Source organism: Atractosteus spatula, chromosome 8, assembly GCF_055471065.1.
Source record: "Atractosteus spatula isolate fAtrSpa1 chromosome 8, fAtrSpa1.hap1, whole genome shotgun sequence".
In the NCBI taxonomy this organism is placed as follows: domain Eukaryota; kingdom Metazoa; phylum Chordata; class Actinopteri; order Semionotiformes; family Lepisosteidae; genus Atractosteus; species Atractosteus spatula.
This window is the reverse complement of record NC_142713.1, coordinates 30,026,955-30,050,645: the sequence shown is the minus strand read 5'-3', so window position 1 is coordinate 30,050,645 and position 23,691 is coordinate 30,026,955. Positions and strand designations below refer to the sequence as shown.

General features: G+C 35.2%; 1 protein-coding gene across 1 annotated transcript in view; it reads right to left on the bottom strand.

The window, feature by feature from the left end:
- Positions 1-23,691, bottom strand: part of arhgef39 (Rho guanine nucleotide exchange factor 39) — an 82,863-nt gene that overhangs the window by 18,794 nt on the left and 40,378 nt on the right. The window contains exons 7-9 of the mRNA XM_088923859.1: positions 11,320-11,390; positions 7,781-7,909; positions 2,949-3,178 (exon numbers count right to left, since the gene is read on the bottom strand). Of these exons, the coding sequence (XP_088779985.1) occupies positions 2,949-3,178; positions 7,781-7,909; positions 11,320-11,390 (430 nt within the window). The remainder of the gene's footprint in view (positions 1-2,948; positions 3,179-7,780; positions 7,910-11,319; positions 11,391-23,691) is intronic.

The following is a 23,691-nucleotide window of genomic DNA, read 5'->3' as shown; positions in this document are numbered from 1 at the left end:
TGCGATATCACAGCATACCCCTGGGCACGGTCCCCATGTAGACATATATTGTACGGGGTTTGCTTGGGATTTGTCATTTATTTGGAAGCCCAGCAACAGGTGGAAAAGGAGCAAAAGATTGCTTCTGTATATTCGGTTGCATTTTCTTTCCTTATTGTCCATTTCTAAGTTCACACACCATCGGGGTTTGGGATATAGTAGGGAAGACTATTGGTATTGAGGAGTAGTGTTCATAAAACACTGCATACATCAAAATGTTGGAAATACAAATCAACATTGCAAAAGTAGAAGGTTTCCACTCTTTCTGTTTTGCCCCTTTAAAAAACAAAATGTCAAATCCACCAAACAGGGCTAATAGCCAATATGAAATGTGCAGTCTCCTGTGCCAGCTACAGAAGCCTGTCCCAGGCTGATGTTAAAATATTTAATCTATTAAGAAAGCTCTGACAAAGTAGAAAATGAGAGGACAAAATGAGCAGATCAGCTGAAATTAAATATACAGAATATCAACTGCCAAAAGACCAACTAGTGGACTATAAACTGAATCTCGCTGGAACAAAATCAGGCTGTAGGTTTAATAGGGGTACAAAAAAACCTTTAGGCCCCTTTTAGCCAAATAAATGCTGCATATCCTATAAGCACGAAACCCAGCAAACAATTCTGACCATCACTCTTTGTTAGACTCAATGAGCAGCCTGAGTATTTATAAAATCCAAATGCCCACATGTCTAAAGCAATGCTGAAAGGGTTAGGCAGCAGCAAAATATTGCTGAATGAGGCTCTCCATTTGTTGTTGTGCCACCTGTGGTAAGACTGCAGGAGTAGAAGGCATACCACACAGGGGTGGTAACAGGGCTTCAACACGCCTAAAGCCTAAAGTCTTGAACGGTCTGGGAAAAAACATATGACTGAAACCCCATTAAAATTCCAGCTGCTTGTCTGATCACCAGGTGTGGAGCAATGTGTCTGGTCAACAACAGTACATTCATAGATAAGTGCTGGTAAGTAATAGGAGTCCAAGGCAAATGATAGTGGCACACTGTTGAACTCGTCTTCCTGAATCCCTTTCGGCTACCCTTGGCCTTCTAGTTTTATTTGTCTCTTTAAATTTCATCCCTTCGTATCACCTATAAGAAAGGTTTTAAGCCACTTTCAAAGTTTGAAATATGACTTAAAATATAAAGAAAAGGAATGATCTGACAAAAAGCTAAAGTATATCTAGTCTTAAAAACAAAAAAACGATATTTTTAGCCTTTCATTTGGCAATCATAAAAGTACAGAAACAACACAGCAGAAGAAATTAAGTCATAAACAGAAAAGGTATCCATAAAGAGGAAACACAAAATAATGTTGATTCACAAGCAGGCTTTTAAAAGCAGTAAGCATACATATAAGATTTAGGCAGATTTATTTACAGGTTTTGTAATGTCATTAATACCCAAAATAGCAAAATACTATAGCGTTCTTTTAGCAAATTGACATTTCCAATAAAAACCATATACAGTACCCACATTTACCTTACACAAACTTGTGTATCCTTGCAAATTTTCTGTAGACCATTTTACCTTGTGCGACCCCCAGATTCTGAGTATTCACGTGGTCAAGAAGCATCAATGAGCTGTGATGTGTGCTGGTGCGAGAGATCTTTCCATGAGAGAATAAGAGAGATGAACTACATGGTCTGATCTTGTTCTTTCTCAATCAGCCTCCTCCATGAGTAAACAAGTCTAATTTCTCTCATGTTCTTAAAGTGTTCTGCGTATATTAGTGTACATTATTGTGTTGGGCTTTGATATTTGATTGTGCAAAGAAGTGTCGGTGATAGTGATTACCCAAATAAAAAGTGATAGTCATTAAGATAAATTAATAAATTAAAATGGCTCCTAAGCCTATGAGAAAGGACAAAGAGTTCAGTGTTGCTAGAGTCGCCATGAATATTATTTACTGTTTTCAAAACCTACTGGTGGACTGTCAATCTTGAGAAAATTCTAAATATAAACTGTGGTGACTTTTCTGAGACAAAAGCACCCTGAGAACATAGTGATGGATTAAAAGTACTACTCATAAACAGAATGATAAATAAGTTATGCATGTTTACTGCTTAGATAATCATCTCAGGGGCAAAGTGCATACATGTGAGTCTCTCTGTGTATGTGAAGAGTCAGATGGGACTTGTTATAAATTTGAATATGTTTGATTTCCGATTGCAGTAAGAGAATAGTTATACTGATTTCAAATTAACATAAAACATACGATGGCTTTTCATGTCTCTTTAGTTTTCATATAAACTGGGACACAAATGAACTTTTTAATTGCTAAGGCTAAACTTCATTCAGTCCTTACATATATCAGCAGTTACGCTTGCTTTAAAGCCAACAACAAAGTGGGCCTACTTTCTTAAAGTGAGTAGATGTTGGTATGGTACATAGAGTAGTACAGTATGTGGACGACATAAGTATTTAGGGTAATTGTAAATCCTACTTACCCTGCTCACTATATTTCAGAATTGTGATTGCACTGCATGACATCCACTATAGAACTCACATAGTTTTACAGCAAATTCCTTTTCCTATCATTACCTCTGTTGTTTTCTTTCTGCTTGATCACATAATTATTACTTATTCTCTAACTTACTGTTTATTTCAGCAGACTGTGTTGTGACATATATCAGTCTAGATTTGTATATTTAACATTATACAATACCAGTTTATTGAAGAAAACTTACTTTCATACCCATTTATATACTGTAACAGAGTATTTTACTCAAGCAATGTGAGTGAAGTACCTTGCTCAAGGGTATAGCAGAAATGACCCACCTGAGGTTTGAACACAAACTTTCCAGACTCTAGTACCTTAAACTTTACTCCAAGCTGCTGCCTCACATGCTGCAGGAGATGAATTCAAGAAATTAAGAATAATATATCGAAAAGGCAGAGAGTACGACTCACACTGATGAGGCCTCCTTGGCTCTTGGTGTGGCCAAACACTTTGTCCACAGCACACTCCTTCAGATGGTAGAGGGCCTGACATTCAAATTTGTCCGAGTTGGTGGGATGAAGGGGGTGACATGGCTTGGTCATGAGCAGAATATCAGAGAACAAGAAGAACATCTTAGGCTTGGCGTCTTCGCCATTAACGGGCACAGCACGGAGCCAGCCTTCTCGGATGTACCACCTTCCTGTGGAGGAATGAGAAACAAGACTCATAATCACTAAGAAAAGATACAGGAGGCATATGTGGAAGAGTTCTGTCGTCCAGATATGGGCCTCTGCATGATCAGAGGTGCTGAAAGGAGAAGAGAACAACTAATAAATCAGAGATTGACATTTAGATGGAAAAGATTAAATATGACACCTTCCCCCTATTCTAATTACCTAAATGTCCGGTGATCAGGGCTTTGACGATGCAGTGTTTTACAAACCTGATTTTACATATCGAAGACCTCTTAAGATTACCACGAGGTCAAACAGGGGGCAATTGGACTTTAATGGCATTGATTTGATATACAGAAACATTTTTATGAAACCCAGATGATTCTTTCAGCATACTTGGGTGTTTCCTTAAAACACCCACTGCTGAGCGTTTAATATCCTGGTTAAACCTATTAAATATATTAAGTTCCTTATCAAAGTCTGCGAGCCAATATTCACTCATTTTGGACTGGCACAGTTAAAATGAGTTCTTGCTGCCGGCCACATTTGTAACAGAGAGATAAGTATTGATGTATATTACCAGTAGTCATGTTCCACTTTTCACTGTGGTCCTCATCTTCATGATACAATTAGCACATTTCACTAGAAAATTGTGAAGAATGATTGGTTTCCAAATGTCAAAACAATAAGGGTTTTTAAAGTGATTCAACCAGTGAAAATGCAGATGTTTCAGTAATGAAATACTAAAAAAATCGGACTCAGATTGAAGATATACTGTACACATGACAGTCAAACACTAAAACTGAAAACAAATAACAAATAATGTTTATGTTTTTAACATGTTAGCGTGAGGAGCTATGTCTGTTCAAACTGAAAAGGAACGAGCCAAGGTTTGTTTCGCGCTGAAAAGTAAAAGGGAAAAATAATATTTCTGCCAGGAAGACATCTTGAGGTGTGTGAATGCTCCACAGCTGAGACACCATTGTTTTTTTACTTTCCAATGTGGAATTAACCTCTTCTTGCAAGCCAGGAACCTAATGTCATGGATCAAGGGAACCAATATTGACCATAGACAACAATAGCCTACACATATTGGATAATGCCAGACTGACATATTTGACATTCATGAAGATGAAGTGCACAAGATTACTGAAACACTCTGAGTCTGCAGTTGCAGATGAAATAGGATAGATAAAACAGTTCTTATTTTTTACCAATTGCAAATCAAAAATGAATCTATAGAATTGTAAGGCAGTATTCTGCTGCAAGTCTGACAGTCATTTATGCTGTCTATGCTTTTTAAAAGTGCAGTCATACAGTACAGAATAAATCATATTTTGCATTGGTCCTAGTAAAAACACTTCAGTAGGAAAAAAAATGACTATATGACAGCTACTGCTGTATCTACAGTACACTGGGTATTATCCAAACCATCTATTTTCTAACCGCTTTATCTAATACTGGGTCCCGGAGGAGCCCAGGCCTTTCCCGACAACCAAAGGACACAAAGTAGGATACAGCCAGGATGGGACACCAAACCGTTGCAGGGCACACAGCAGTAAGTCTTTGGAGTGAGAGGAAGCCAGAGCACCTGGAGAACACATGGGAACATACAGACTCCACAAAGATAACATCCAGGTTTGGAACTGAACCTACTGTATTACTGTGTGGCAGCAGTGCTATCCCTGTGCCACCCACGGGGTATTATGCTTGGGCCATATCCATTTAAGTGTGTTCCATCATGAAACAGACATATTTGTTTTTGAAAATTCAAAACAACAAAAAACAGAATTAAGCAGTACCTTCTTACTATTCGATCTAGGCAGCTGAACAGACATGAATGTACATTCCAGGAACACCACGAATCCAAACTCTTCCAAGAATGGTGATTTTTTTATTTATGTGAATTAATGTGATGGAGAAAAGAGTTAGCAAAACTAACTGAATCATTTCTGCAGTAAATAATTCTTTGCATGTACGTCCAAAAATCAGTAAATAATTTTAAAGCCTTCAAAGTTTTCAATTCTGTATTATCTAAATAAGTACACTAATTACGTAAGCATATGTTAATATCAATATTTCCATTTTGTTTATAAATTATTATATAAAATAGTTGACGAAATCTCATCAGCTATGAAACATTTTACACAGATGTGAAAATGAAATGCAAGCCCTTAGTAATGGCTTTTGTGCCTCTCTCTCCTTAAAAACTAAGACTATTTGCTTGAAAATCACCTCTACATGCGACTGTACAGGTAATTACCAAGAAGTACAGTTTTTCCTTCTGGTAGCTCTCACTTTTACAGGATTAGCGCTTCCCAGAATCATTCCATGAAACATATGTGTCACAATATTGATAAGATAATTAGCAGTTTATGTGAAATACTCTTGCTGGATTAGCATCACTGCAGTTGCTGCAACACGTGTTTTATTTATTACTGAATGAAAAATTCATGTTATCTGTACAAATCATAAGGAATGTATTTGCAAAAGCAAGAACGTACAACCTGTACCTGTTTGCAGTTTTACAAATAATAAAAAGCTTATCTTTAGGGGGATTTTCTCAGACACCACAGACTACGGTAATATTGGATGGTTATGAAATTATATGAAACACAAAAAGGAGCCATGCACAATTGCCTTTTCAATTCATCTGAAAATGAATTAAAAGGGAAATGTTAAATGGGAAAAAAAAGACGGCAGCTCCACAATGTCTCTGCAATTTCCAATAATTGACCTAAATTGACCTAAAACATCGCCCAAAGTGATTTTCAGGTGCACAGAGGAACATGTTTTACAAATTGAACACCCATCACAAGCCTAAAGAGACTATACAAGTTATCAAATTGATAAGAAGTGGTGTGGAGGAGGCGTTATAAAAACGACCGTCTAAAAGAATTATTATAATGTCCAGCCCGCGTTGGGCAAAAAAAAAAATGAACCTACAAGTCAAAAAGTCTGGCTAGTTATTAAAACATTTCTGCAGGACAACAGCACTCCAATACCCTAAAGCCTCATTATCAGAGATTCTTCTGTACCCAGCGTGCCACTGGCCTGTCCATTATTGTCCCGTCTGTATCATCCACAGGATTTTGAATAGTACAGGTTCAAAGAGCAGGACTTTCAAGCTCCCCTTTCTATGTCGTGTACTTTCAACTCACTATTTCAAAAAGCTCTTCGGCTGCTGTTCAAAGACCCAAGGATTCGCAGGAGGTGAGGCTAGTGCTAAAGGTTGCACTACAAAGGCTGCATGTCTCCCGTCACATACAACACAGACAGAAAAAAATGAAACTGTAAGGGAAAATAGTTGTGTATGCATATTAACTCACCTTTAATAGATTTCTGTGATCTTTTTCCAGTTCCCCTTTAAAATATACCAAATTGATCTCTCACAATGACATTTCAAAGACATCCTGATTGTACTGAGGAATTGTAGGCATGTTCCTGATCGTATCACTCCATTGTTGCTTCATTAAAATATATACAAGAAGGTAGTGATTTCCAACACCTGCGTGAAGGACTAAAATTGCACACCTGCAAAGCCTGAACCTGTCAAATCAAACCTCTATTAATAAATGTAGGTAGTACCGATTTACAAAGTTGTAACCCCTGCTTAATTTCTATAACAGTGCAAAAAACCATTTCCATAACAGGACACCTTTCGTGTTTTTTTGAAGTTTATCAATTTCTTATTTTCTTTTTTAAAGACTTTGCTAACATCTCTTGCAAATCAGGGAGATAACCAAAAATAAGTGTGGTTCTCCAAAGTGACCCAGATAGATTAGATGAGCACACAAACAGACAAACTGACAGGCACATCAATAACTCATTGATCTGAGCCAGAGAAAGAAGGAGAGATTCAGCAGCCTTTGCTGAATTCTTTGCTGAATTTGTCCTATGCTGTTTAATGTGTTTTAAGGTTACTGATTTGTAAAGCATCACTTTCCCTTGCAAACATTAGAAGTTGGGTGGCGGTGGGGGGGGTGGCTGGAAAGAGGGCCGACTAAAAGTTGTTGAATGAGAGGAAGAACTGCAGATACGAAAGCCCCAAGAATTTGGATGGGAATGCTTAAACTTCCTAACAACATCTGAGAAAATCTGCCTGGTGCTAGTTGAGTATTCATCTTTCCTTCACACACACTCTTGGTTTGCTTTTTATCTGCCTGCCCACAAGATTTGGAGAACCATTAATTGGTCCTCGGGGAGGCTGACAGGCCGATGCTTTCATGACTAGGTTTCTCTGTGTTGTACACATGTGGGCATCTCTCAGGGGATAAACAAAGGGAAAAAAGCAGGGAAAAAAGGGACACAAACTCTAGAAGCTGAGAGAAGAAAAGAAAGTTGTAGGAAGCCACACTTTTTTCCAATTACCGAAGTGACATTTTTTTTATTAATACGTTTTCCTTAAAACTGTCAGCCAACCATTATTCACCTTTTATCTGCCTTTGGTTCCATTAATTGCCACATGGTGCTCTTCTTAAGAGATTCAGGCTTTTTTGCAGATTCTACAAACTTTCAACACCCCCCACACCACACACAACCATCACCTCCACCCTCTTCCCCCAAACAACAGATAAGGGGTGGTCTTTCAGGAAACATGAAAGGAATATCTGATCACAGAAACTGACCTGGAGCCAACACCTTGGTCTTTCGCCCTTTTAGCAATTTCTGCACCCGGTGCATCTGCAGGTGGTTTTCATGACTTCGAGCATTGTCCTGAATACGCTGAGACACCTCGGAGACTGCTTTCACCGCCCCTGGCATTCACACAATTAAAACATCGATAAAAAATACTTAAATTGGAATTGCAATTTTCAATCTGCTATTAGTCAATGAGCATATTCATTTCTATAATAGCATTAATGCTAAATAATATTCCATTTGTGTTTTGAATGCCACTGCTTGGAACCTGCAATAACAAAAAGCTGTTTATATTTCACAGCAGGGATGTTACCTCAAAGTGGCATAAGATTGCCGATATGGGATCCTTGATGTAGGAATAAGCTTATTCTTTTTCTGCCTTGCCCTTTACAGCCATGAGGAAAATTAAGAAGATCTCTTCTGGTTCCACATTTTCAGAAAAGCTGCTATGTTAGTGCACATGTGAAATGTCAGCTTTGTGGAGTTTTTGTAAATTTTGCAAAGAAAGTTCATGTGATGTGAATTTTAAATGGGAGCACTTAAGAATGAAGGAAATATTAATTTAAAACTACACAATTTGTAGAATACCAAAACAGTAAGAATTATTTATAACTAACACACTCAGAATTGTTACATTTATCGAATGCATTTAAATGCTTGGAATGTGCTTCTTACGATGCTAGCTCCAAATATTTTTCTTCACTTATATGGGTTAAGGCTTTTAACTAGTTTCTTCCATGCTTAATGCTCTTCATTAAAATACAATCTTTTCTGCCTCAGAATTACTAGATACAGTGAATTCCAGTAACATTTTTCTATATATACACTAGGATACTACAATGCAATTAGTAGAAAATGTTATACAGATTTTTAAAATATACAGTAAGACATAACCTAGAAATGCAATTTTCAGTGCCATTTTTGTACAGTATATCTCTTTATAAGAAACACTGCGATACACAAGCAGAATAATAACGACAGTAAAAATATATCTGTATGATGATAGTATTGCTGGGAATTTTATATTTGTCTTATACTATACTTGTCCACAAGTTTTTAAACTTGAACCAAGTATACAGTATATAGAATACATTGATCAATCATGGAAAATATCTCCATAATATATTAAAATATAAACAAACAGTAAATATGTAATGTATTATATTAATGCCACAAACATACATTGTTCGCAAAGGGAAACAGTGCAGTGAAGTGGATGAGAGCAACTTGAATGTCTGCTGTGCAATATTTTTATACACTGAAACAAATTCTGTTTGTTATTTTTTTCCATTAACACCATATATGATTCCAGGACCTAAAAGTGCTAAAATCTTTTATATCAGTGTTAAAAAATCTCCCCGAAGTGCGAAGGATAAAAATGTCAGTTACCATATACAGTTTCACATTTTAAGAAAATGCATGTCTTTATTTTATTTTATTTGTCTGTATTTCTGAATACATTGAACAATAGAAGATTAAGAATCAGGTCCATGTTGCTGGAGTTCAGTATAGTGACTTCACTCAGATCAAGCAATCAGCTAAATAAATGGGTTACTTATGTTAATTATTACTAATGATTATGTTTTGCCCATGAAAAATGCTCTTTCTATTTTAAAGTATTTCTATTAATTTCATTAGGTCAAATCTTTTTATACTGCATCTTTTTTTAACAGCCCATATATATTTCATTCATTTACAACAGCACTGCACAAGTTTTTTTTATTAGTTGAAGATGTGTTTAATAGCAATATACAAGATGTTTTATGTTAATGTCTTATAATTAACCTTTGGCAGGGATGAAGTGGGGGGAATGAGCCATTTGTCTGTGTGCATGGTGTGTCTGAGTACATTTTCTGAAGACAGATTAGCACACAAATAGAAGAACTCTGAAGTACAGTAATTAAAACACTTAACATAATGCCAGTAACATAAAGCACACTGAAATAAATCCAAGCAAAACACATGGAAAAATAATAATTGCACTTGTAATTTCCATTGCAGGCTTGGTTAATCAGACAGAATGTTATTTGTTTGGATTATTTTTAAATTATTCCATTTATAATGAGATCATGCTAAGCAAGAAAAGAAAATGTTGAAAAGAAAGCACACTATACATGGGGCAAATTTAGATATGTCCCTTCATCTTAGGAAATAAATTATCTGGCTGTTTTAATTTGTAAGCAAAAGCAATGCACAACCAGTGAGATTTTAATTAATACACATAAATAATTCTCTGTGTAAATTTGTGCCTTAGTAGGACTTGCTGTTTATTTGACATTGAGATTAGAAATTAGTCATTATTGGGCTTCTGTTTACTTTTTTTAAAATACGTATTAATTTATCTTACACATTGTACACAAAGGTCAGAGTTAATTACTTTAGGATCCACGTATACAGTTTCAGACACATAGAGATGTACACCACTGTAATTTTGCCAGAAAAAAGTCTTGTGACAACATTACAATAATACAAAGTTGAAGCAAAGACTGTCTTCAATTACCCGACGAAGGACTACAAAGGCCTGACTCTTGCCGAGTCAAATCAAAGTGTCATTTTAGCATGTTTTTTTTTGGACCCCAAAGAAGAAAAACCTTGCTTATTCATTGATTGTAACACAGAACCTCTCTTAATGCTACAAAAGAATTTAACAAAGCTTCTATATTATCACGCATTGAGTGGAGTGGGTCATTAAAGTGGAAGCACACAACTGAAAATGGCTCCAATACTCCTGGGGGAAGGTTTGTATTAGCTTAGGTGTGATCTTCCTTCTTCTAGTGTGTGGAAAAGCTGAAGCATAGGCTGGCGAGACAACCCTACATCCAACTTGGGAGACAAATGATATTATGAATGAAACAGCAAGGGTTCAAGCAGCTGAAGTATATCAACACTGTTGACCATGCATTAATGCTGGAATCAATTCCCCAGGCAGCCTGATTCAGGAGTGCTCATGACCATGACACCGGGAAATAAGAACCAATTATACCCTGACATAGTTCTGCTGATCTTGCTTGTTTTACTCAAAGATTATTTAAAACATTGTGTAAGAGCATTTTCATTTCTATTTTATTAGTAGGAAGATGTAAACATTTCCTGTATCGCAGTAAATACAGCAGCCACACAACATTCCTGTCACTGCCGCCTGATCGAACTAAGAAGAAAAAAGAACTCATGAGCAGCATTAATTTTGCCACACTTTCTAGGAAATCTGGTGGGGTTTTTTTGTAGGTACAGAAATGAAAATACTGTAGTTTAGAAGGTTTGATTTCTTGACAGCTTACCTTTTTTTCGTGAAGAAATTACCCAATATTTACATGTGTCAGATTTAAGGTTTGCATCATTCATACCTCCACATAACTATATCCACTTCCATGAACAGGAAAAAGCTACTGAGCAATTGAGCAACAGATTTAAACAAGGGCACAGGTTTAGGTCTAACTTGTATATGGCATCTCACCAATCAAAGCATCCTATTAAAGGTTATGATGTAGACAGCACGTCACAAAACAAATCTTCAAAATGCCCTTACTTGTTAGTTGCTGAAACTCAGGATTGTCGGGGCTTGTGTTTTCTGTTAAGTCCCGTAAAAAATGCTTGTACCTAAAACAGAAACAAAAGTTTTACATAAATATAAATCACACGAACAAAAATGTTCAATTAACAAAAAATTAAGCTTTTCCTTATTTTATTTTACAGTGGCATTGAGAAGATTCACAAATAAAACAGTTTTTCCGAATTATCAAACAAAGGAATTGATGCATGTTGCATAAGTCTTTTATGATTGTTTTTTTATTGTGTGATGATTAGATAGATCGTTTGTCTGTTACAATAGTCAAACATATTTCTCAAGTTTACTTCTGGTATATTATTCAGTTAAAGCCAGTAATTAGATGTGCCATCCTGCCATGCTAAGATTAAGGTGCTTTTCCTTTCAGTTAGCATTTTTACATTAAAATGGCTTATTTAACATAACAATGTAAGAACCTACTTCACAAATCATTTGTTCACTAACACAATATAAAGAGTAAAGTGTGCAAGCATGGAACCAATCCATTAACTGATTTACAACCCAGAGAGAAGTGAATGGGAAGAACACAAACGTCACAATTGCATTACAAAAGTTGAAAGTGGCAGTGGAGGTATATACAGTGTAACCCCATTATTTTAAACAGGTCTGAAGAACAGCATCTGCTATCGTTATACATCCTCAGTATGCGGAAAAAAGCCTAACATTGGCTGGTATCAAGCAAAAGAGGATCTCAACTCAAACAAGTCATTTCAAAGTCAAAAATTGTCATTGAAAGATCACAAATATCCTTGGCCATTTAAAAGTAACAAATGATCAATTGTTAAAACCAAGGGCTATCAAGAGATGTACATTAGTAGGAAAAGAGGGTAACTTTCTGTGCTGATACACACAGATGATACTGTGCATGACAGAGATACTGCTCAGTATTGAGTCAGAACATGTATTTGACTTTTTCCAGTGCCTGATAAAAACAGAACTGTGAGACAACTGAAGAAAATCGAAATACCTGAACAAGGTGATCAGTTGTAACAGATACTCACAATTCCAGTCTTCTTCATGATTACTTCTTCTAAATCTTTCATTTGATGGGTCACATCCTAAAATTTCCAGTTCTATTACATGTTGCCTATGCCTAATACAACCATTAAGAATAATTTAAAACTTCCTTCACATCTACCAGGTCCATTTTTGTGTCACAAAAGGCATCAATACCTTTCGGTTTCCAGTCATTAACTTCAGGATGAGAAGGATGGTCTGTAGACGGTGCAGTAAGCTAATAGCCTATTTCTTAGGGAACAGTTAAAAATTGGCTTGGGCTATTGATGACATTATATCTTTAGATTCCTGCATTTCGTATTTTCTAGTAATGTTTTAACACTGAATTTGAAAGTTTCAAAGAAGTCCCTACTGGAATCTAAAATGTTTATTTTTCTTCAAAATAAACGTTATGCAGAACGTACCCAGATAAGCCATAGGTAATTCTATGTCATTTATTACTAACAAATATATCTGAACAATTGGATGGGAGAATTTCAGACATCTTAATTTAAATATTTAACCTTCCAAACCAAAATGATATCATACACCAGTGATATACCATAGGTATTACATAGAGACATATGGTCATTCAGAAATGAATAAAAAAAATGTTTGATATTTCACCACCTACATGATGTTAACTTTATACTGTATATGGTTTTGAATCATTCCATATAAACATTAAAAAAAAACAAAATGTTTATTTTTAGATATACATAGTATATCTAATTAAGTACCATAATTACATATTTTGAGACATCAAGTGAACTGATAACTCTTTGATTGTGAGGAGAAAGTGATTCACAATCTTTAGTGTGGCTTTTACAGATGATTTTTTGTGCTTTTAAAACAAATTTATAACCAGAAGCTTTGACAGCATCAGAAATGGATCCCCTTTCTTCACAGATTTATAGAGAGCCAGAAGAAAATGACAAGACCTCTGGAGAAACAGACCTTGACAGTTTAAATTTACACCAAAGAGATACAAAAGAAATCTTACGATCATAAAATCAAAGGATTTCCTTTGAAGACTGGAACCTTTGGTCATAATATTCATTAATCAGAAAAAGAGATATAGCACATAAAAAAATGTCCTACTGAAAAGTTAACACAATGGAAAATGCAAGATTAAATTGTGCAAGATGGCAAATACATTTACTCAATTTATTTACTCAACATACATTTACTCAAATTTTGGTCACACTATCAGATACTACTATTATGGAAATAATTGGAATAACTAGATGCTCAGCATAAGGCATATTCCCAAAAGAGCACTGAGTGAAAAACATAAGTTTAAACTATACATATGCGTGTTTGTATTTATAGGAATAGCTACTGATAACATGAAAATGAAAGGTTGTGTAGCATTAACCTCTATGCCAGTTTCCAAAAATGTAGAAAAAACAAAAAGAGCTTATTTTAAACTTTAAAGAATAACATTCATTATTACAAAATGATGTAAACAGATGTCCATAAGAGATAAAGAAATCATCTATTTAAAACTGTGTTTATTAGTTGTCACCAGTCATAACTTGTCCCATCACTGAAGCTGACCTAACACCAAGGATCCACATTCCTTTTTGTATTCTACAGACAATGTTTTATTCTTAATAACTAAATGCAATATTCAGGAGATGGGGAACTATAGTTTTTGTAAAGTAAAAAGAAAATCTAAATTGCATAGCAAAACAAAACCCAAATGCAGCTTATAACTCCACAAATGCAAGTGTATACTGCATACCTTTCAAATCTGAAATACTGCACTGATAATAGGGTGCATTAAAAATAAAGTTAATAAGCATTATGAAATATTTAAACAGCTAGCTTCATTATTTGTGAGTCTTTACTTCAAGAATCGTACAGCTTTTATGTTACAAAAATAATAATAAAGTTTACAGAATTGTGTATATCCCCAGAAGAATAAAACTTTAGTGAAAGATGTTGCTGAAGTATTTTTTTCCCAGGAATTCAGTCAACGTAGAGTACAGTATTTCATCACTGAAAGAACATTGCGAGAAGAACAATACAACTAGCGCACATTTCCTGCAGCCATATTATGATATAAATACCTGTGACAGGAAAAGGATGTCACCCATCACTTGTAAAAACTACTGAAAGTAAGAAAGTCTAGTAGAAGAAAAGCATCCCTGCTGCTGTTTCTTTAAACTTGAGTACTGACAAGTCTTTGTGGGAAGACTACAAGTCTGGAAGATATCCTTCGCATGAAAATCAGTTTCCAATTTACTTTACTTTCTTTTTCTTTTATTAAACCAGCACAGGAGGCTTGCTATATTGTACCGACTGCATTCAAAACTAAGGGCATCTCTTTATTTAGGGCAGCAAATACAGCTTATTCAACAAAGTGGATGCATTATAGGTTTCATATTCTGCAAAGTGCCTGAAGTGCAGGATGGTTTTGATAAAACATCAAACCATAAGCATGCCATACACACTAGTTTAATGAAGTATATATATATTGCTTCATATATTGTATAGAAAAAGCGGCACATTCCGCAATACCCACAAAGAAAAATAAAAGTGAACTGCCTACAGTATGCAGAAATGCGGTAACTTACAACTTACTTCACGGACAGAGGAAGTAGCACTAGCAAGTCAGCCCATGGTATAACCACAAAATGTAAAAAGGAAGAACTTTTTGTAGTTCGGAGATTGAAATGAGTCTGTTCATCAGGGGTGTTCACTGGGTCAAAACCCAGCCATCCATTATTCTGTTCATAATCAGTAAACCAATTATCCTTGTAAAAGACTTTCCCCTTTGAAGGGAAACTAACCATCAATCACCAAAATTTGGTGTTTTGGATTGGTGAAGGAGTATTACATTGGCCAAGGTGTTTCGCAGCATAATTTCTCAGTATTCATCGGCTTGACTTGAGTGCATCAGATCTATTCTTCACATAATGAGTCGTTAAAGCAGTGAAGACCACAGCCCCCCTGGCTCAGTGTCTCCCTAAGATGAATACTGTCCAATTCTCTAAGAGAAACGCTAAAGAGACACGGGACTTACCGCTAATGATCCTAAAGTGTTCATGTTCAAAAACAATGGCAATAAAAGAAAGTGGAATTTAAGAATTCCCCCACATATGTAATCCATTTTTCGAGGAGTAAAATGCTGAAACTGGGGACGTATATGAAAATTGCAGGATTAAACCAGAAATCTTCCGTTGTAGGATCTACAATCATAGCCATGAAAACGTGTCATTTAATCAACTTTGTTTTATATTAACACTGATTATTCCAAGGGAGTACATGGAGAACATCAGTCTTGTTAGGAAACGTGTTAGGAGTATCCACCAAGAGGTGACATACTGTACTTGGGATACATTTTCACACCCTGGTATTTCAGCCCTTCCAGGTGAGTCGTACTGCAGAGCAACGGGAACACACACAGAGCGAAAACCTTGCTCAGCTAAAGTAAGTAAAAAAAATACATAAATAAAACTCTCATCTCTGGCATTGTGGGCTTAACGTGAACATTTCAAGTCAGACCTCTTCACATTACATGTTAAATGTCAGATGTAAAATAACCTTTTTAGACAGCCATATCTGTTTAATGGAATTCAGACTTTGAGATACAGTATGTTAAGTGAACAAGGATATATATTCATTACAAATGTACAAAGTCAGGAGCTTTAAAGAAGTATCTGAAATGATTAATTTAAAAATAAAATACAAAGCACAAGCTTTGATTTGAATTAAGCCTCCTTCTGTTGAGAAGCACTTTAAGAGAAATAATTTAGCTTTTTTTCTAATAACAAATAAATTACATGCATTATCTGCACTGAATGCCCTAATACTTATTACAGGAAAGAATCTAATTAAAGCAAAGCATTTTCTCCTTCTCTTTAACAAAAAAGGAACATTCTAATGAGCAATATTAAGGCATATTCAGAATAATGTAAACGGAAGTTGCTCATTTAGCAGCCCTGTCCTACTCATTACTGAAAAACCAAAGAGAAGATAACAAGACAATAATATAATCTGAATGATATCTATACCAATTAAGTTATTATAATGAAGACTGCAGGATTAGACGACACCGCTGTCCTACTTATAGATGCAGCTCTTAACTATTCCCTGCTAATTCCTTTGTAATATGCAGATGAAATGCACTCTTTTTGTGCAGACATGTTGGGTCATTCAGTACTAACACACTTGTCAGTAAAAGAGAAAAAGAAAAATATCTGTCCAATTATTTTACTTAATAAACGCACATTAAGCATTCAAATTCCTAATTAAGAGACAACATGCACTGTCAGGCATCTGCATGGGTTATTGAACACTGCATAGATTGTTCCATAATTATCCAGGTTTAATAGCTCAAAATATTTAAGCAATGTGCATCTATTTAGAGTCCCCTCCTTATCATATTAAAAAGGTACAGTAGAATACACAGAATATGCTCTTCCTATTGTACTGTACATAATTAATTAAAACAATATTTAATTGCTTTCAGTGGACAACATCACAAATTATAGATTTAAGGCAAGAACTGGTACAAGAATGTGTCTGAATAAATATCTTAAATTAGTATTAATTTACTTGCTAAATTATTTCTAATGTGTCTTCCTAATGTGTTTGGAGTGTCTGGCTTTTCTAACTGGAAGAAAGATTAGGTTTTAGAAGCAGATCACCGAAGAATTAAACTTTCACATATCACCTCTTCAAAACAATTCAATTTTGAACAATGGTGTAAATGCATTTTTAACATTTTTAAAACAAACACATAACTGACTATTTTCTAAAACTTTTTGTTATAGAAAGTATCAAATTTTATACAGTTAGTGTATATACAAAAAATAAGAAACTAAACAGACCCATGCCAAACCTTTTATTTAACTTTATGCATTTCTCAAATTAGAAAAATGCTTAAAAAAATTTAATTCAGGCCTCAACGCTACACACACTATACTGTCAATCTGTACACTTTCAGAAAAAATAGTGATGTCATTATTCACTGGTAATGACACTACACTTCCATTTTGAGGAGGAAAGTTGAAAAATGCACTCATTGATAACTGATGCCAAAACATCTAACTGTGCATCCCTCTAGCCTGGTGACATTAATCCTGTATAATCTATTGACAGCCTAGAAAGGTTGTCCACATAATTACAGGAATATTAAGCAACATACAACATTTGGAACCTTGTCCTTCATCATTACTAAACAAAGGTTTTAATACTTGGGTGAAAATAAAACACTATACTTTGGTCTACCTTTATCAATGAATTTAAATGTAAAAGTGAAAAATATTCTGACAGCTCTGTATCATGACTAGCATAACTCCATGTAATAATCCCTAGAACTATGAAAGATATACCTGAGGTCTGGTTGTTTGCTTTAGTTTTGTATAACTAGCATTTGCCATAGCCTTTTCATTTTCAGACCTTATAATATAAAACAAATCGTGTCTTCAAATAAAAAAATGTTAGAAACCAAAACCAACAGGTTCTTCAAAGCTTCAGAAGGAAATATAAAAGCAAGAACTAATGGTATTCCCTATTCCCAAGACCAAATGGAACCTTTTTTGACATTTGCCATACGCTCTGTATTACTGCAATCTGTCACTACATTGTTGTGCTCTAAGGTTCTCCAAAAAACAATCTTGAAGGTAGTAACTTTACCCCAGTAGCTTGAGGTAAGAAGAAGGCTAACTTACTTGTTGACACAAATGTTGTCCCTTGGGGTTACCTCACAACAATGAAGGCCAGTGTGTTGACTCTGAGTCTTAAACACCAGTAGGGACCTGAAGCTCACAGCAGGGTAATGTCAAGCGAGGAGGCCTCACTGCACTGGTTCTGGATAGGAACTGGCAGCAGGTGGCGTCAACATATGGTTATATGCATTTAGGCTTCAAGGGGCCTGCCGTCACCATCACTGCTGAGATTAATTACTGAAGACGGGTGTCAATGTTAGGCAGTCGAGGCCTAAGGGAGAAGCCTTGACTATATGTGCTGACAGCCAGCTCACTACACTTAACACAAAAGAAAGAAGAAAAAAATAAAACAATGCTATTTACAACAGAGCTTTCTTTAATGTCCAGAAGTAGCTAAGGCCATGGATTGCAGCAGGCTAAGACAAGTTCCAGGTTCCCAAAGGAAATGAAAAGGCCATTTAAATGATAGCCATTTACATGCACACAATAAAACATGTTTCACAAGTGCTATCCTTGTTTGTTATCATCTTTACAATCTATGCTCCAGTGTGAATGGCAAGGGACTGCATTAACAGAACAATGTCAGACAGCACCACGTTTTTGGGCAGCACATACATACAGCGTGATACTATCAGGGAAAATAGGTGTGGTAGAGGAGCATCGGATTCCTAAATTTTAAATTGCTTCAACAACTGGTTTCGCCAACTCAACAATCAAGTAACAAAGGGTATCTAGCCATTCCACACAACTGTTTGGAGAATGCAGTTCAAGATGACAAGATCCACCACCTTGAATGTAACTTGAATATTTAATTTTTATTTCTTCCTCATCTCCTCTCATGAAGGATCACACCCCTGAAGAGCAGGCCTCTAATCTCTCATGTCAATTCATTAATTTAAGAACCTGTGCACCTTAGCTAAAATAAATGGTTATTTATAAGGAAACACACTACTGTCTTCAACAGCTAATTTAAAAGAGAGACAGCTGTCGATTCTTTCAATCAAATATCCAATATAAACTGCCATCTCCTAATTTTATTCAAATATTACCACAAACTAATAACACTAATTCTGAGCTGAAAACTGCACTGTATATTTTATATTGTCATCAATGATATGAAACCATCAGAAGTTACAGGTTACAATAAAATTAGGACTGTGAGATTGATCAGTTTAATAACCCAGATTTTAACTTCACAAATTACAGTATCATAGATACATGATTGCGAGGAATGGCTCAGTGTCCTTTGTCACTTGACCAGTTGGTGAAACAATAACTTGCGAGACACCTGCTTTATTAAAGAAAATACATCTGTATTTTTACAGACTTGGCTCAGTGGAATAACTGTGTGGTTCCAGAAATAAGGTGGACTACCGATTCGCACTATCGGTCACCTAAGGTAACATAAAAAAAAGAACACACTAGTTTTCAGAACCACAAATGTGTTGTAGGATAAACAAACTAATGGATTACTTCTCATAGAAGACTTTCAGGATTTGGAGGGCTTTTAAACTACAGTATATACTGGTCTGTGAAACTGGTACCGACAATCCTTCATTTTTTGGAAAGGGAACACAGAGATTGCTAACATCCCTTGCTTGGTTACTTATTCAGATAAACCGACTAGAGACAAGAAACTAAAAAATATAGTATGTAGTTTGTAGTATGTAGTACATTCTATATACTTAGATTTACTGAAATCGTAAATGAAGTATGTCAGAGCAAAAGTTTGAGGATGGTTAAATTTATTTCTCTTTTATTATGAGTCTGGCTATATTCATATCATTTATTTTTTTAAATACTGTTTTCCATAACTGCTTGCTAAATATTCTGGTTGAGGATGGTTTTGGTAATCTAACATACAAAAAGACAAGTGACAGTAAAAGTCTGCTTTCTCACAAAACAGGTGAAGCTATCCATACAAAGAGAATCTGAGGCTTGCATACTAAATTAAACTGGGTTTTTATGCTCAAATAGGCCAGTCATTTTTAGAAGAATGCAAGACCTACGAGCCATGACTAAAATAAAAGGAGGGGAAAAACAAATAAGAAGTAGCTTTATAAAAAAAATCTCCATTAATATTTCATTGTACAGTGCTTAGTCATATTAAAATCAGCACCTTTAACATGACAGAACTAAAAAGGGGCACCCAAAGATACACATACAAACATATCACACCAAAAAAAAAGAAAATTGGTAACACGGTTACGGGTAACAACAAAATCTTTTACAAAAATCTATTTATGATTCCAGCTGCAGACAATTGCAAACAGTACTTACAAGGGTAACTTCAGTCACAATTTCTCAAACCAGTTATTTAATATTGGTAACCAGACAAACTAATTGATGGTATTGCAAAATTTTACAAATTCCAAATTAAGCACAAAACCATGAACTTTGTGAAAATAATGTATGTTTGCAAACTGCTGGTCTAGCCATGGGTGAGAGTGTAAGTTCAGGAGGATTGTGACTTAACCTGCCCCTTCCTGCTCACTAGTTACAGTAATGACTAATGTAATGCGATGTATGAATGAAAAAGTACAGGTTGTGCAGCAGACATTTCACCGCAGAAATGTTCCAATGTGATCTAGATGCAGAGTTAACAAGTAAGGAGTATTTGTCAGCTATCTCAAAGTCTAGAGCAATATTTCTATTGGATTAAAAGAGATGTATTTACAAACCTGCTTGTTTACAATGTAATAGGACCACTTCACATCACCGGAAGTTTTGAATCAGCCTCGTTATGAATCACAGGCAATGATGGCAATATCACACTGCTTATACCTAGAAATGTTGTCTATTTTGTGATGTAAATTGTAGGTTTTACACATTACGGTGTACATTTTACTTTCATTGTGGTTTGAAATGATGTCATCAAAACCCGATTCTTTCTAACCCCCAAATATAAAAATAGCATTGCATTTCCTCTTTAAAAATGAAATAACATGTTATAAAATATAAAATGTTGTTATAATGATGTTATAAAAATCATCTAACATTTCCTATGATTGCGTGGGGTGTAGGGGGAATGGGATTTAGGATTCGCAAACTTTGTTCAGTTGTTTATCATAATGTACTGTATTGTTCCCCTTGTAAAACATCAATGAACTAGATAAAAAATGAAATAACATGAAATACATGTCAGTTCTATTTATGGTATAGGCTAAAATAAACCATGGAAAGGCTTATCAATGTCACAAACAAGACCCCTGAGAAACGATATTCCAAAGACTAAGTGAATATTATCTGTTAACAGGTATCAATGATTTTTGTCATAACGTATTATCTTCCAATATTTGTGTCATTTCAGCCATCTGCTGTGCATAATAGAATAATAGATTCAGGAGATTCTTGGCATTTGTTTCAGAATAATGTGAACTCTAGCAAAATTTCCAGGTGTCCACATAAATTTGATTGCCATTAAGTCAACATTAATAAGACAACAACAAGATCTTCTTAAAACTAAATTATAAAAACTTTCTTACAAATAAACAATATTCTTGGCTTTGCTCAATATTTTGTAGCTGCTGGGAAGCCATTATTCAAATATATACTTAGAGTGCTTGACTTGACCTAAACAGTCATTATGAGACGGATCATGTGACTGTATGCTTTTGCATGCAATGTGAAAAGAAAAGGTTTTGAAATTAGCAAAAACACTGGAAATTTAACACGTATAAAATTTAGCACCTTCACATTTTCAGTTTAAATATAGCGAATATAGGCTTTGTGAGCAAATTTGAAAATGTACCAAAATAAAGGAAAATTGCAAAGCTAAGATAAATGAAAGGGGTGTTTTACCACATGAAAAACTACTAGACAGTCAGACCTACAGCTGCCTGTGTATTGTGGGTTCTTAAAAAAGAAAAAAGTGTAATTAAGACATTCTCAACTAACATGGTAAAACAATGTCAGATTACTACTCTTGTTCATTAACAAGCATGTTTTCATCCCATTTTTCTTCATGCTGTATTAATTTATGACAGGGTTCAAGACCGCATGAAATTACAGCTAACAAATTATGGTGGTTAACAAAGGATATTTTGACAGTTTTTGGAAATATTCAAAGCAGGAATCTGTTCCAACGTCTTATAATAATTCTTTCTTTCTACTGTGGGTTACAATTAAGGTTTTCCACAAAGACGCTGAACATGAATAGAAGCTTATAAACTGAGAAGAACTCAAGTGTGAAAAATACTACCTTTGCCAATGACAGGCTCCTTAATGATACACCTAATATCACAGCATTTTTTAAATTTAAAGAATAAAAAGAAAAGACAGAAAATGAAACAAAGGAAAAAATAAGGAAAATTCTACCCAGTGCCCAGTTCTGTGATCACAGGTAAAGAAGAACTTGGTGACAACGAACATGCTTCACTAATAATAAAAGAAACAAGTTGATAATATAGAAATGCATTGTGCATACATTATGCTATAGATTTTTTAGAACAAGTACGCATCTTAAGTTTTTTTTGCTAAATATTCATGTTTAAATGTGTATTAATGGCCGTCAACTTGCAAAGACTGTCTGTTCTCTCTAAGAGCTCATCATAAGATGCTGTCAGTAATATCCACCCCCACCCCTAACAAAATACATTCAGAACAAGAAGAATAATTCTGAATTAATTAAGATGTTCCAGCAGAAGAGGGAAATGAAGTTATAAAAAACACTGAAATGTGCATTTCTTTCTTGCTCCATTGATAAACGTCCTGAAACAGTCAAACACAGCAGAAAGAATGCAAGGTTTGTTTATGATGAAGCCCATAATGGTTTTGAAATTACAGGTGAGGCCTTTGATAGGTGGGAAATTATTTCAGACAGGTATTGCTGTATTAAGTGGCTGTTCCTTTCTGCTGAACAAAAAGATGATGTAATTTCTTTTTGATTTCTTTCTGCCTTAGTTATTCTGGAAATAAACATTTAAAGTAATCCAAAGTCCATCTCAGAGTCACAGCATCTGATCACTGCACATCCTGGTTTCGTATTACATGTATTGCAGATGTGAAACTGCATTGAAGGGGTCCCCCCAAATGGTCATCACAAATAAATCTGGGCGGCCTGGAACAACTGGGGGACAGTTCCTTCCCACAGTACAAGAGCCCACAACCTGTCAGTTATGAGTCCAACAGCTTACCCACAATGGTATGTGTTACCAAATGAATCTGTACAAAGTAATATATACTTACTCAGTCTAATACAGATAAAAAAGAAAGCAAATACTAGCATTTTATACATTCATTTTGTGTGTGTGGAAAACAACGGTGTTAACATAATGATCTTCTCAGCTTAAGAATGTTTACCTGTCTTTTAGAAATAATAAATTACGGTAACTAAGGAAAAGACAAAAAAAAGAAGGTCAGACCGCACAACTGAAGCAATTTACAGCATACCTAGATGAGATAATTAATGTGCTGTTAGAGCTCAATAGCAGTCACTCAAAGTAAAATATCGAATACATAAAAAACTAGACAAGACTCTGACTCCAGCTAACCAGCCTTAATTGGGATTAATACATGGAGAGTGAGGTCACACTGAAGCTGTAAAATTGCAGATTTGAAAGACCGTATAAACTGTGGAAGCTAGATTAGAATCAATATTATAGACACTTTAAAAAATGCTCGATATTTTCTTTCATTGCTTTTCAGAAATACTTAC